At 45.1% G+C, this 15913-nt stretch overlaps 1 protein-coding gene across 2 annotated transcripts in view; it reads left to right on the top strand.

Moving 5' to 3' along the window:
• The first annotated feature begins 880 nt into the window (after nucleotides 1-880).
• LOC119973431 (gamma-secretase activating protein) overlaps nucleotides 881-15913 on the top strand; it is a 102999-nt gene continuing 87966 nt past the window's right edge. For both annotated transcript variants that reach the window (XM_038811546.1, XM_038811547.1), the window contains exons 1-6: nucleotides 881-1222; nucleotides 1573-1652; nucleotides 11864-11920; nucleotides 12026-12095; nucleotides 12287-12343; nucleotides 15292-15380. In XM_038811546.1, coding sequence (XP_038667474.1) covers nucleotides 1135-1222; nucleotides 1573-1652; nucleotides 11864-11920; nucleotides 12026-12095; nucleotides 12287-12343; nucleotides 15292-15380 — 441 coding nt within the window. In that variant the 5' untranslated portion in view covers nucleotides 881-1134. The remainder of the gene's footprint in view (nucleotides 1223-1572; nucleotides 1653-11863; nucleotides 11921-12025; nucleotides 12096-12286; nucleotides 12344-15291; nucleotides 15381-15913) is intronic.

Raw genomic sequence — 15913 nt, forward strand, 5'->3', positions numbered from 1 at the left:
TGATGGACAAGGATACCCAGGGTCTGTTGCACATGTGTACTTCCCAACTTCTCATCATATAATAAATACTCTGCCTTCTTGTTTTTTCTACCGTAGTGAATAACTTCACACTTATTCACATTATATTCCATCTGACATGACCTGGCCCATTCACTTATCCTGTCCTAGTCCTCTTAAAACCTCCTTGCATCCTCCTTACCACTTTCATTCCCACCCAGTTTGGTGTTCTTAGCAAATTTGGAAATATTACATTTGATCCCCACATCCAAATCATTTATATAAATTGTGGACAGCTGTGAATCTAGCACAGATCCTTGCAGAACTCCATTAGTAACACATCCATCACATTTAGAGGAAGATAGTGGTATACTGGTAATATCATGGCACATGGAGGCACAGTCCAAAGATGCGCAGGTGTTAGGTGGATTGGCCTTGCTAAATTGCCCCTTCGTGTCCATAAAGGTTAGATGGGGTTACAGGGATAGGATGGAGACCTGGGGTGCTCTTTCCAAGGGCCGGTGCAGACTCGATGGGCCGAATGGCCTCCTTCTGCACTGGACATGTTATGATTCGAGTAAAGCAAGCGAGGTTTCTTTGGGAAATGAGCGCGGTACAACCAATCTGGGGAGTGAAACCAGGCGACAGGAACTCTCATCCGGAAACTTGAGAAGCTGCCTGGACCGGGGTTAATGGCCGCGCTCACAGTGACTGGCACTGTGCCAGCTAATCACAAGCCAGGAGTCGCTGCCCTTTGTTTGCCTCCGGCTCGCCCCAAGTGACAGATCTTGGGGTCCCGGTGCTGGCGTTAGGGAGCGCGTGCGCGGGGGAGGTGTGTGAGCGGGAGCGCGCGTGCGCGGGGAGGTGTGTGAGCGGGAGCGCGCACAGGGCGCGCACAGGGGAATTCCTGCTGTGTTTGAGGGCGTCAGTGCTGTTTGTGTCGAGCGCTGCGATGAAGTTACTTTGCAAACACCGGCTGGCTGGGCTCTGGCTGTTTTGCCGGTAGCTTTGTCAAACAAACAAGACCCTTCCCCTTTCCTTCTGCCCAAACTTCCAGAGGGCTTCCTGATTGAGTTGAGGTAGTGGGACTACACTTGGCGCTTCGTTTTAAACAGGGTTGAAGGAAGCTTGTTGACAATGTTGGAACTAAAACCTTTATTCGATGTGGAGCTTGACGTTGCTCCTTGGCTTGTGAGCTGCAGACTGACATCTCTGAACGATCATGGTGAGATACTGCAAGCCTGTTTCATAAAAAATGGTGGCTTAAATGTGCAGATTTAAAAAAAAACTAATTCTGATTTGCTACCAGGTAAACTTTGACTAGTGCCCGTTTGTAGCACGGTACAGTCGGGTTTAACATTTCGAAATGTGAATGTTAATTAGCCTAACATTGACTTTTCAATTTGCAACGTGCATCCTTCGGTTGGTACTTGCAAGTGGATTCAAATTGGTTCCTGTGTAACTGCGAAAAGTAACAGACTCATGAAAACCGCAACAGTTAAATGCTTTCTGGCAAAGTTTATCGTGTAAGCCAACTTGTAAAATGTATTTATTTTTAACTGAATTCAATTTTAGACGAATCGACCAGCCCTTCAAGGAAAGAGTTGCAGATTGTCAATGTTGAAAGGAATGGCAGTGTCCTGTACACCTGGAAGGTAGAATTATTTCCTGTGTTCGCAATTCAATTTAATGTCTGCCATTTTAAATTATGCATACATTCTGTCAATTCTGTGCTTCTCAATATGTCTATATTTCATAATAACACAAGAGGCAGTAACAGGAATAGGCCATATGATAACTCGAGTTTGCTCTGCCATGTAATAAGATCGTGGTTAATTCTCAACTTCTTCAATTCCTCCTCGGATTCTCATTTTCCTTGATTTCCTTAACATCCAAGCATCAATCGATTTCAGCCTTGAATATTCCTCAATGATTGAGAATCTACAGTCCTCTGGTTAGAGAATTTCAAAGATTGACAACCTTTTGAGTGAAAAAATTTCTCACCTCCATCTGAAATGGCTGTCCCCTTATCCTGGGATTATGACCCCTGGTTCTAAACTGGCCAACCAGGACAAATACCTTGTCAAGCTCTTTCAAATGCTTATAATTTTCAATGACATCACCTCTCATTCGTTTAAATTCCAGAGATAGAGGCCCATTCTACCCAATCACTCCTCATAGGACAAGCTCATCCGAGGAATCAATCTAGTCAACCGTCTTTAGATCTCCTCCAGTCATGCACATCATTCCTTGCGTACGGAGTCCAAAACTATATGTTGTACTCACAGGTTTTGCCCGATTGAAGCTCTGTACAATTGCAGCAAGACGTCTTTGCACATCACTCCAATCCTATTGCAATAAAGGCCAACATACTGTTTGCCTTCCTGATAAGTTTTTTTTCAACGTGAGCATACAAATCCTTCTGATTTGTACATACAAAACCAACATTTAATACAGAAAATTTAGGTTCTTCCCGTCAAAACAAATAGACACTTTTTTTTGCATACTTCATCTGGCCACTTTTTTGCACACTGGCTGTAAACTATCAATGGGCATGATTCAGCGGCTTTGTCGTGCCCGACTTGGTGACGTGGTGAGGCCGTTGAATCTCACGAGAGGCCTCTTGTGAGATTCACGATGCTTAGAACCCCAATTGAGATTTAATGTGATCTCGCGAGATGTCGCGATCTGGATCTTGGCCTCACTGGGCGAGATCCAGATTAACATATTTATGACTCATTTAAATATGTCTGTGCCATATTCACCCGGCATCCAGGAACTAATGGCCTTGCCTGGCAGACCTCACCAGGGCATCATTTAGCACTGGTTTCCACAAACGTGGACCAGGCATTATGTCATCTGGGGAGATCTCCCAGGCCATAACAGGCCCCTGGGTGGTTGAGCTCTGGGCAGGGTAGTACCCTGGCATGCCTACTGGCACCCAGGCACCGTGGCAGTGCCAGGCTGGCATCTTGGCACTACCACGCACCCTGGCAGTGCCAAGCTGGCATTGCCAGGTTGCTTGGGTGGCACTGCCAGGTGTCTGGCTGGCAGTGCTAAGATGCCAGGTTGCTCATGGCAGGGGTCAGGCCTGGAGCTGCCTTGACCTTAAGAGGTAGGAGTTGGGTGTGGTGGCAGTGGGGGAGGATTCGGAGGCCGCAGTAAGGTGGCTGAAATATCGGGGTGACTTTTAAAAGTGGCAGCTCCATCCGCGAGTTGTCTACTTGCACCGGAGAGTTGAGCTCATCAGTGCAGGAAATGAGGTAAGCGTGGCCTCAGTGGGATGTTCCTCGCTGATGCCAAAAAAACCAGCAAAGCCACATTAAATCGTGCAATGTTTCCCAGTGCTGTAGTCGCTGAGAGACACCCCGCTAAACGTGTCCAAAGTGGAACTCTGTTTTTGTCCCGTTGAAGCGCGCCCATTCGTTTTGCAGGTTCTTTGCATCCTTTCACTTAGTTTTGTACCACAACATTATTGGATACGTTACACTCGTCCCTTCACTTAATTTTTTAGTATAGATTGTAAATAGCTGAACCTTGCGACACCTAACACTTAACAGCCAGTCAAGCAAAAAATTACCCCATTCATTCCTCCTGACTGTTTCAACTGATCCTTTATCTATACTATATTACCCTCAACCTCGAGCCCTTATCTTGGGCCACAGCCTATTTTGTGACACCTTAGCAAATGCTTTTTGAAAATCTAAACTTACTCCATCCACTTTTCCCCTTTATTCTGCTTGTTACATTCTCAAAACCCCTCATGTCAAACGCAATTTTCCTTTCAAAAACCATTTTGGCTTTATCTGATCCTGGGCGGGATTCTCCCATTCGGCGGCAGAGTGTACACGCCGCCGGAAACGCAATGGCGTGAACGGGCCGCTGGGAGTACCGATTCTGGCCCCTACAGGGGCCAGCACGGTGCTGGAGCGGTTCACGCCGCTCCAGCCTCCCACCCCGGCGCGCGCCAACCCGCGCATGCACGGTGGCCTCCCTCAACATGCCGGCCCCGACGCAACATGGCGCCAGAGTTCAGGGGCCGGCACGTAAGAAAATAGGCCCGGGGAGCGAGAGGCCGGCTGCCGATCGGTGGGCCCCGATCGCGAGCCAGGCCCCATCGCAGGCCCCCTCCCGTGTCGGAGGTCGCCCCCCGACCCTTGCACGCAGAGTTCCCACCGGCTGCGACCAAGTGTGGAGAATTCCGCCCATATTTTTTGAGTTTTTGTTACCACTTCCTTCATAATAGATTTCAGCATTTTTGCAATGACTAATGTCAGGCTAATGGGTCTGAAGATCCTTGTTACCTCTTGCACTTTCCTTTCTTGAATAGCAGTGTTACATTTGCTACCTTCCAATCCACTGGGATAATTGCAGAATCTAGAGAATTTTGGAATATCACAACCACTGCATTCACTGTTTCTGCATCCACCTCTTTTAGAACCCTCGGTGTTGGCTGTCAAGACCAGATGATTTATTGGTTTTCTGTCCCATTTTTCTTCAGTACTTTTTTGTTTATTCATTAGTTCTTCAATCTCATAGAATCCTTGGTTCTCCATTGTTTTTGGGATGTTTTTTGCCTTCTGATGAAAACGGGCACAAAATATTTAATTTTTCTTCCATTTCCTTGTTCCTTATTATCATTTCTCTTGTTTCTGCCTCTAAGGAACCCTTGTTTACTTTTGCTTTCCCTTTTTTACATGCTTGTCGAAGCTCTTACAATCAGTTTTTATATTTTGACAAGTTTGTTCTCATTCTCAACCTTACTATTTACTACTACTTTTATTTATATGATATTTTAATCTCATACTCTTAATCTCTTTACCCATGGAATTTGTATTTCTCAGTGGAGATTCATTGAGGATTATGGAACGTTTTGTTCCATTTTCACCATTGGGCATTTACCATCATAACCTTTTAAATCCCTTTTTCAGTCAAACCCATCCCACCGACTCATGTAATTAGCATTATTTAAGTAAAATACTCTAGTTTCAAAATCCTGTACATCACAATCAAACCCAATGTGAAATTATAACTCTTTTCTGGAGGATTCCTTACAATACATATTAACCTTGTTTCCTTGCACAAGACAAAATCTAGAATAGCTTCTTCCCTGGTTGGTTCTATGATATATTGATTCAAGAAATTGTCCTAAACGCCTTCCATTAACCTGTCCTCCAAACACCCATGATTATTGCATTGCCTTTATTATAGCTCCTCTGTGTATCTTGATTCACACACTCTTCAACAATATAGCTACTGTTGGTGGGCCTATAAAGTACTTCCATCAGAGTTATTTCCACTCCTATTGATTCTACTTTTTGCACTTCCTAGCCAAGGTCCTGCCACTTTGTCCTGGATGACTGCAACGCTGATTTGACAAGGATAAAAACAATTAGAGCTAAATACCTCCAGCATTGCTTTAACTGTTTAGGTAAGGGGGGTAAAGGTTTGCTCCTATTTTTAAATTCCTGGGGGGCAATTCTCCAATATGGAGCCCAAGTGTTCGCGCTGTCGTGAACACCGGCGCGAACCGGGCCCGGGTGCGACTGATTCTGGCCTCCACAGGGGGCCAGCACGGTGCTGGAGCAGATCACGCCGCTCCAGCCTCCTTTCGTGGCACCAAATGGGCGCGGCACCAACCCGCGCATGCGCAGTTGGGCTGCGCCAACCTGCGCATGCGTGGGGGACTTGTTTAGCGCGCCGGCCCCGACTCAACATGCCGTCAGTGTTCAGGGGTCGGCCACGGCAGAAAGTAGGCCCGGGGGGGGAGGGGGGAAGAGAGGCCTGATTGGTGGGCCCCGATCGCAGGCCAGACCCCATCAGAGGCCCCCCCCGGGTGAAGGAGCCCCCCTCTTCCCCAACCCCCTCACCATTCGCGCAGAGTTCCCGGCGGCAGCGACCAGGGATGAACGGTGCTGGCGGGACTCTGTCGTATTGGCTCGGCCCATCCGGGCCGGCGAATCGGCGACCCCGCCAATTCCAGTGGCCCGCGGCCAGTGCCGCGCCAAATACAATGGTGCCAATTCTCTGCACCTCGGAGAATCGCGTGTCGGGGCGACGTGGCGTGGTTGCGGCGATTCTCCAGCCCGGCGTGGGGCTCGGAGAATCGCCTCCCTGATTGATCTCTTATGGCATGGCTACCGATTAATCTGGTATTAACTGCTTTATGATACCCAGCAAACCAAAAAGAGCTTTTTAGTTTTTTTGGACCAATACTTACAAACAGCAATACATGATGGCTCATTGCATAATTTCCTGATAAAACTGATGAGAGCTAATTTGCAGTCAGTGGAACAAGTTGTAATATTTAGATATTAATGTAATTTCGGGTCCACGTTGAAGCTGGCACATTCTAAGCCAAATTAGAGATTGCGGAAGATATTGTCCCCAATTTTACACTCAATGATTCAACAGCCCACTTCAATGGAAAAGAAAATTTAACAAGATGTAAAATGTGCTGCTGATTTGCTATAATTTGTCTTTGTTACTTATTTCCACTCTTGCCCTGCCAAACAGGTGCCAACAATTAGTATGTTTTCATTTTCTAAATAAACACATGTAATTAAAAAAAAGAAAGACTTACATTTATATAGCATTTTTCATGACCACTGGACATCTCAAAGTGCTTTACAATTTAGTACTTTTAAAATGCAGTTACTGTTGTGATATCAGAATAGTGGCAGCCAGTATGTTCACAAGAAGCTCCCGTAATGACCAGATAATCTGTTTTTGTGATGTTCATTAAGGGACAAATATTGCTCAGGACATTGGGGATAACAGCTTCCTCTTCTTCAAAGTAAAGCCATAAGATATTTTTACCGTATACACAAAATCAGTGGACAACAGTAACTGTTACAATAATTTATTTAAATCCTCTGAATAAATTGAATTATAATGACATTCTCTTTTTGACACCACACCATTCTAACAAAACTTGAACCCATACAAGCCACATGCATTGTGGTTGACTGACAACAATGAAAGGTTACCGATGAACATCTGAATAGGCACCAGTGAATTAGTAATTAATGAAACCGTGCGTACTGTTGAACCAATAAGTTCACAGAGCAGATTACAAAGTTGAGAGCAGTGGTCATCAAAGAATTTATGCAGGAGTGGTGTGCTGACTGTTGAAATGAAGAACTGGTATTGGCATGTACATACTACCACTGCTTTGTGTTCCACTGACTGCAAATTAGCTCCCATCAGTTTTATCAGGAAATTATGTGCTGAGCCATCATGTATTGCTGTTTATAAATATTGGTCCAAAAAAACTAAAAGGCTCTTTTTAGTTTGCTGGGTATCATAAAGCAGTTAATGCCACATTGGTGTACAGTATTTGTTTCCAAGCATTCCTTTAGTTAAAATTCCATAGTGGCTGTTCTGAAGAATAGCTGATGAGAGGAGAGCCCCCAGGGAGAAGGAAGGCCGCAAGTGCTGGGTAGGTAGGGCCTTAGGGTCAGGGTCATGGGGTTGAGGGGTGCATGTAGTCTGAGGGCTTAGGTCATGATTCCAAGACATTATGCCAGGCAAGGAAAGCTGAGATTTGGGTATGCCCAAGTCTGAGATGGCGTGGTGCCTAGAAAGGGAGGAACATCTGAAAACAGGCAAAGGAAAACGTGATAAATCTCAAAGATACATTTTAAAGACCAGATTAATGGGTGAAAGGGCATTTAAAAATTGGGTGGCTGTTGATAGGTGGATACTTGCAAAAGGGTAAAAGAATCTTGAATGCCTAATTTATTGGATGAAAAAATAGATTTTAAATGCCAGATAAACAAGAAGGCACCTGAAAATTGCCCTTGGGGGGGGGGGGGGGGGGGGGGGGGGGAACAAAATAACTGCTAGAGTTTGTTGGGAGGCTCCTCTGGTGGCCAGAGTTTGCAACTATATTATGATGAATGGCTTAACATACAATTGTCGGTGTTATCTTTTAGATACCACTCTAATACTGCAATTTGTGAGGTCAATCACTATTAAAAATTGTCATAGCAGGAAATATGTGTCATATGCAAGATTTTTGTAAGATAATAGCTAAAGTCTACAAATTTGCTTCAGCAATAGTTAAATAGATCAGAGTTTTTTTGTTGCATGGTATATAATACAGAAGAACACAACACAAAAGTAGGAGGAGGATTAGACCATATGGCCCAAAAGAGCCAATTCCACTTCCATTCAATATGATCATGGCTGATTTGGACTTCAACTCCACTTTCCTGCCCATACCCCATATCCCGTAATTCCCTGAGACACTAAAAGTCTGTCTATTCCAGCCTTAAATGTATTCAATGATAGAACATCCACAACTCTCTGGGACAGAGAGCCCCAAAGATTCACAACCCTTTGAGTGAAGTAATTTCTCCCAATCTCAGTCTGAAATGATTGAACCCTTATCCTGAAGATGTGTCCTGCGTTTTAGACTTCCCAACCAGTGGAAAGAACCTCTGAGCAGCAATCCCCTTGAGCCCTTTCAGGATCTTGTACATTTAAATGAGATGGTCTCATTCTTGTGGACTCAGAGAAAATAGATCCAATTTGCTTAGCCTCTCATCTTAGAACAGTCCCCCTTCCCCTCAATTTAATGAACCTGCCTCCACTTCATCTGATGAAGGAGCAGAGCTCAAAAGCTTGTGATTTCAAATAAACCTGTTGGACTTTAACCTGGTTTTGTGAGACTTCTTACTGTGACCATCCCAGTCCAGCGCTGGCATCGCCACATCAAGATACAATATATATCTTAAGTGTCGAACAATAATTGGTTAACATAACTGCCATTTATAATTGTAACATCTTGAATAAAGCTCTATTGACGGCTTCAATCAAGGTTAACCACCGCCATGATATCTTTGCAGCCTGTCAAGGAAGGTAGCATTTAACAATTCTCATGACTTTAACAATGGTATTCTTAACATTAAATGTTAAGTGTTTGTTATTATAAAGTTATAAACTTTTATGTTGCAGGTTATATATCGTGCCCAATTAATACATCTATTGATTAATTGCTTATTCCATAATTGTCTCACAGTTAAGGCTCTCTATTTAACTGATCTGGCTGGTTTCCAATAATATAGTAACTGGTTTAGAACTTGAAATGGCTTCTGATCATATTAAGTTTCTAATGCTAAATAACATATTGATTCAGACTACAAAATGATAGTCAAACTAAAGCTATTGATTTTGAAATTACCATCGAGTGCATCCATTATCTCTGCAGTTATATCCTTTAGAACTGTAAGGTCTAGGCCACCAGCCCTGGGGAATTGTCGCATTTTTAGTTCCTTGGGTTTCTCCAATACTTTCTCTCTGTTGATATTTATTTCCCTGACTGCTTCACTCTTTTTTGGCCCTAGTTTACCATCTATTTTTCAAATGACACTTGTGTCTTCGATTGCGAAGACAGGCACAAAATATTTGTTCAGTGCCTCTGCCATATCCTCGTTCACATGATAATTTCTCCTGCCTGTGCTTCAACAGACCAATGTTTACTTGAGCACCTCTCTACCTTTTTATACACTTATAAAAACAAATTGTAAGAGCTTTTATATTACTCATAGAATAGAATTTTCTATTGTAAGATTGTAAGCTTTTATATTACTGTCTAGTTTACTGTCCTATTCTATTTTCATCCTTTTAATCAACTTTTTGGTTGCACTTTTGATTCTATAATCTTCCTAATCCTGAGACTGTTACTGTTTTTTTCGGCAATATTGTAAGCAACTTCTTTTAATCTAATACTATCTCCAACTACCTGAGTGAGTAACAGATAGGTCTTTTTCATTGAGTTTTTATTTTTCAATGGAACATATTTTTGTTGGATATTTTTAATTGTTTCTTTAGATGTTTCCCACTGTTCATTTACAGCCATACGTCTTAGTCTATTTACCCAACTTGGGTTATGAGGGAAGAACTGGTTAAGCTATGTGATTGCCTTTGTTTAAGTTTAAGATTCTTGTTTGTGATTGAAGGATGTCAGTTTCAAATTTAATTTGGGATTCTATGGTATTATGATCACTATTTTTCATCATTTACGATGACATTATAATGAATTCTGCTTCATTACACAACACTAAATCTAAGATAGCTTTATCCCTCATCAGTTCCAAAATATATTGCTCCAAGAAACTGTCACAAAAACATTCCACAAAATAATCTTCTAGACCAGTTTTGCCAATTTGATTGTCCCAGTTCCAAAGGAAAATTAAAGTCCCCCACAATTATTTTATTTCCTTTGATTCAGACTTTAATGAATCTTATTTAATGCTCTTGTCAAAGGTCTGAACTACTGGTAGGGGGACTTTAAACTACTTCCACTAGTGTTTTTTGAGTCTTGCCATTGCTAGGTTCTACCCATACTGATTCGACTGTATCATTTTCTGAGACTAGATCCTTTCTCTCTGTTGGCCTTATGTCATCCTTTATTACCGGGATTACTCATCTTCCTTTTCCATTTTCTCAGGGTGGGATTTTCTGGTCCTTGCTCTGGCGTGTTTTCCGATGGCGGAGGTGACTTGCCATTGGCTGCCAGCAGGATCTTCTAGTCCCAATGCCTACAGCATTTTCAGTGGCTTACCTGCCTGGGCTCTGGGGAATCTACTGTGGGCAGCCGCCTTCAGCAAGACTGGAAGATCCCATCCTCTGCCTTTCTGAAATATTGTGTACCCTGGAATATTTATATCCCAACTGTGGTCACCTTGTAACCTTGTTTCTGTAATGGTGATTAGATCAAAATTTTGGGCGGGATTCTCCTGTACCCGGCGGTTGGGGGGGGGGGGGGGGGAGTTGGCGGGGCGGAGTGGCATGAACCACTCCGGCGTCGGGCCGTGCGGAGGAGGGGCTAGGCCTGCCCCGGAGTGGTTGGCGTGGAAGGCCTTTGGCGCCGTGCCAGCTGGGGTCGAAGGGACTCCGCCGGCCGGCTCGGGTCCACACATGTGCAGGAGCCTCAGCGGCTGCTGACGTCATCCCCGTGCATGCGGGGGGGGGGGGGGGGGGGTCACCTACGGGCCGGCCATCGCGGAGGCCCACACGTCCGACGCGTAGAAAAAGAGTGCCCCCATGGCACAGGCCTGCCCGCGGATCGGTGGGCCCTGATCGCGGGCCAGGCCACCGTGGGGGCACCCCCCCGGGGCTAGTTTGCGCCTCCCCCCTGGACCCCAGAGCCCGCCCGCACGCGCCGACAGGTCCTACCGGTAAGGGACTTAGTCCAATTAATGACGGCGGGACTGGCATAGAACGGGCGGGACTTCGACCCATCTCAGGCAGGTGAATTGGCGGGGTGGGAGGTGGGGGTGGGGGGGTGGGTGCTGTGTGCGGCCGCCGACCGGTGCGATTACCGCCCCGCCAATTCTCCGGCACCGGAGAATTCGCCGGCCAGCAGGGGCGGGATTCATGCCCCCCCACCCTGGGCTCCGACCCAGCAGGGGGTCGGAGAATCCCACCCCATCTTCCTCTGTTTGCACCACTAGTTCTTACCACAGATGCCTCATGCATTGAGATAAATAGCTTATTTGGTTTCCTTCTATTTCCTTTATTCATTAATGTTTGTTAAACTCTCTGTCCCTTCCTGTCCCATTCTGCTTGTCTTTGCCCCCATTGCTAAACTACAAAGCCTCAACCTGTCTCTTTTGATTTATAAATCTCCCTTTCTCCCTTCACCTGAAACCCCCCCCCCCCCCCCACACAATATGGTAAATTGGGAAGGAATTTTTAGGTTTGAGGGTTTCATTTTCAATTATCTTTGCTTGTTCTTAACTCAATACAACAGAATTATAACCAAGATAAAAGTTTGAAAAAAACAGCATCATATAGTGCCTGTTGAAAAATACTGCTTGATCATGTGACAGTAGCAAAACATTTTCTTGTATTAAAGGGTACAAAGGGAACCACATGTATTGGTATATATGATCCTCACAACAAACAAAACAAGGTAAACACAATTTATGCTTACAACATCCTATTTTGAGCAGAATGTGGAAGTTTTGCTGTGATTATTTTTTTCCTCTTTTATGTTGCTGTTTATTTATATTCCCAGCTACTGTATGTCTTTGACAGAGAAGTGCCTTTGATTAGTTGCTCTGTCAACATGGAAAGAACATTGTTGGGTGAGTGAGACAAAATTATACTTTTAGAATGAGACTGTTTTATGCTGTGTTCCTGTTATACTTGTAAGTTGCTGCAGGTGTCAGAATTGTATTAGAACACTTTAGGATTAAAGCTAGCATTGCTTGAATAATATCTTCACCTTAAGTAAATTTGCCTACTCTAATACAATTCTTGATATTCTTTTTACTAGCTGTAAGTATTCTGCAGTTTACTCGAAGAGGTTTACCAATGGATACATTCAGACCAGGTATTGTTTTAAACTTTGTTATGGGCAGTTATTAAATTGAACAATGTTAAAACTTTGAAATGAAATATTAACTGAACTGTAAACTTCTGGAGAGAAATGGTAGATCAATGGCCGGAATTTTGTGGAGGAGCGGGAAGGCTGAGTTGGAAAACCTCCTGGCCCAGCAGACCCCCCCCCCCCCCACACACACACACACCCCCCCACACCCCCCCACACCCCCACACACACACGTATATCCTCCAGGGCCCCTCATATCCTCATGAGCCCCTCCACTCCCCTCTATTCGCCATAATCATTCAACCAATATTCACCATGGGCAGACCTCAGGATCTATCTTAAATGAAGATGGCAAAAAAAATCTTCTAATAATCTAACAGAGTTCTCGCGCAAACACGCTCCATACTGAAAACAACTTTATTTCATATGGGCAGCATGGTGGCACAGTGGTTAGCACTGTGTGGAGTTTGTGCATTCTCCCCGTGTCTGTGTGGGTTTCCTCTGGGTGCTCCGGTTTCTTCCCACATAGAACATTACAGCGCAGTACAGGCCCTTCGGCCCTCGACGTTGCGCCGACCTGTGAAACCACTCTAAAGCCCATCTACACTATTCCCTTATCGTCCATATGTCTATTCAATGGCCATTTGAATGCCCTTAGTGTTGACGAGTCCACTACTGTTGCAGGCAGGGCATTCCACGCCCTTGCTACTCTCTGAGTAATGAACCTACCTCTGACATCTGTCCTGTATCTATCTCCCCTCAATTTAAAGCTATGTCCCCTCGTGCTAGACATCACCATCCGAGGAAAAAGGCTCTCACTGTCCACCCTATCTAATCCTCTGATCATCTTGTATGCCTTAATTAAGTCACCTCTTAACTTTCTTCTCTCTAACGAAAAAAGCCTCAAGTCCCTCAGCCTTCCCTCATAAGATCGTCCCTCCATACGAGGCAATATTCTGGTAAATCTCCTCTGCACCCTTTCCAATGCTTCCACATCCTTCCTATTATGCGGCGACCAGAATTGCACGCAATACTCCAAATGCGGCCGCACCAGAGTTTTGTACAGCTGCAACATGACCTCATGGTTCCGAAACTCAATCCCTCTACCAATAAAAGCTAACACACCGTACGCCTTCTTAACAACCCTCTCAACCTGGGTGGCAACTTTCAGGGATCTATGTACATGGACACCGAGATCTCTCTGCTCATCCACACTGCCAAGAATCTTACCATTAGCCCTGTCTTCCTGTTATTCCTTCCAAAACAAATCACCTCACACTTTTCTGCATTAAACTCCATTTGCCACCTCTCAGCCCAGCTCTGCAGCTTATCTATGTCCCTCTGTAACCTGCAACATCCTTCCGCACTGTCCACAACTCCACCGACTTTAGTGTCATCTGCAAATTTACTCACCCATCCTTCTGCGCCCTCCTCCAGGTCATTTATAAAGATGACACGCAGCAGGGGCCCCAAAGCAGACCCTTGTGGTACACCACTAGTAACTGGACTCCTGTCTGAACATTTCCCATCAACCACCACCCTTTGTCTCCTTCCAGCTAGCCAATTTCTGATCCAAACTGCTAAATCACCCTGAATCCCATGCCTCCGTATTTTCTGCAATAGTCTACCGTGGGGAACCTTATCAAACGCTTTACTGAAATCCATATACACCACATCAACTGCTTTACCCTCATCCACCTGTTTGGTTACCTTCAGTTTAACTCTCTGCCCTCCAGTTTAACTCTCCAGCGAATCCGACACAAATAACAACAGGTCATCCGCGTATAGTGATTCCTATGTTCTCTACTTCCCCGCCACTCCGTTGACCCCCTAAGGGTCTTTGCCAAGGGTTCAATCGCTAGTGCAAATAGCAACGGTGACAGTGGACATCCCTGTCTTGTACCTCTGTGCAGCCCGAAACTTCATGAGCCCATTCCGTTCGTGACTACACGTGTTATCAGAGCTGTATACAGCCAGCGCACCCACGCCACAAACTTCGGTCCAAATCCAAACCTACCCAAAAAAGTGCCCCCAGGGCACAGGCCCACCCGCAGATTAGTGGGCCACGATCACGGGCCAGGCCACCGTGTGGCCCCCCCACCCCAGACGATGTCATTACCACATTCAATGGCCTCTTGATATTACTGGAGAGCTGTCTGCCTTTTACAAAACCCATTTGGTCCTCTGCTACCACCCCAGCACACATCCATCCCTCCATCCTTCCCGCCGCCAACTTAGCCAGCACCTTCACGTTAATATTCGGCAGCCTATATGACCCGTACTCCCAATGGATCCTGCCTTTTTTTCAGGATTAACGTAATCGAATCGACACCTTCGTTAATGTCTCTCTCTCTGTCTCCAATGCTTCATTAAACATCCCCACCATGTGCGGTGCCAATTCTGTTACAAACGCCTTGTAAAACTCCGCCGGAAAGCCATGTGTTTTCCCCGACTGTCAGTCACCTCCCTCAGACCCAGTGGCTTTTCCTCTCTTCCTCCAACCTCAGGAATTCCAAGAACCATCCCATGTCCCCTTCTTTTCCACCTGGCACAGCTCTATATAACCTCATGTAGTATCCCCGGTACGCCTCATTTATCTCCCTCGGCTCTGATACTGCCTCTTCCCTCTCTGTTTTTACTTTTAAAATTTCCCTGGATGCAGCTTGCCTCCTCAGCTGGCGGGCCAGCATGTGGCTCGCCTTCTCCCCATATTCATATTGCACCCCCCTCGCTCTTCTTAACTGCCCCACTGCCTTCCCTGTCGTCAGCCTATTAAACTGACCCTGCAACCTCTTTCTTTCCGCCAGCATCGGCCATTTTTAAACGAAAACCGGGCCCAAGTTTGAAGGACTTGAATCTATTTGAATATTTCCGCTTATCAATATTTAAAACAGCAGGGCATGTATTGAGAAAATGCTAATTTGCGCTGTTTTCTTTAACTATTATTACAGTATCCAGGTGCTTGACGTTGCTGATTGAAATTCAACCAGTAAATAATACAAAAGTCTTAAAAGCCGTTGACTCTGACGTCAGAGTTCAGGTATTTATCACTGATTGTTCCATTTATTTAATTTTTTGTTAAAGCCAAAATGTTCAGTATGCTAGACTTTCTGCAGGTCTGATGATGTTGTAAGAACTGTTCCTTTCGGTTTGTTTTGAGTGTCAGTCATGGGACATAGATCTGCAACTACAAATGTCAGGAACTTTTTTTCAGTCCATTAGTTTGGTCAAAAGTGAAAAGCAGAACCCAAACTGTTGGGAGAAGCACAGGGAGTCCGTGGTCTTGTGGGTTTAGTTACTGAGCAGCATTGGCACAATCCTATCAGCAAGATTCTCCGTGGCTGTCTGGAAGTTTTTCATGTAGCAAGAGGGTCAGAAAATAATTGCCTTAAAAATTGAATGTTAAACAGTACATAACAGAGGGTAGTGATCAACTAAAACATATATGGGAGCTGATGGACCAAGCAGCCGTCGGTTTCTGGCCAGTCCCCCCGGCATAGATTGGACATGGCCCCACACGGCGGGACCTGGCTGGTAGGCCGGCTGGTGCGGTCCTCTGGGTGGGGGGGATCC

Source organism: Scyliorhinus canicula, chromosome 11 (assembly GCF_902713615.1).
Source record: "Scyliorhinus canicula chromosome 11, sScyCan1.1, whole genome shotgun sequence".
In the NCBI taxonomy this organism is placed as follows: domain Eukaryota; kingdom Metazoa; phylum Chordata; class Chondrichthyes; order Carcharhiniformes; family Scyliorhinidae; genus Scyliorhinus; species Scyliorhinus canicula.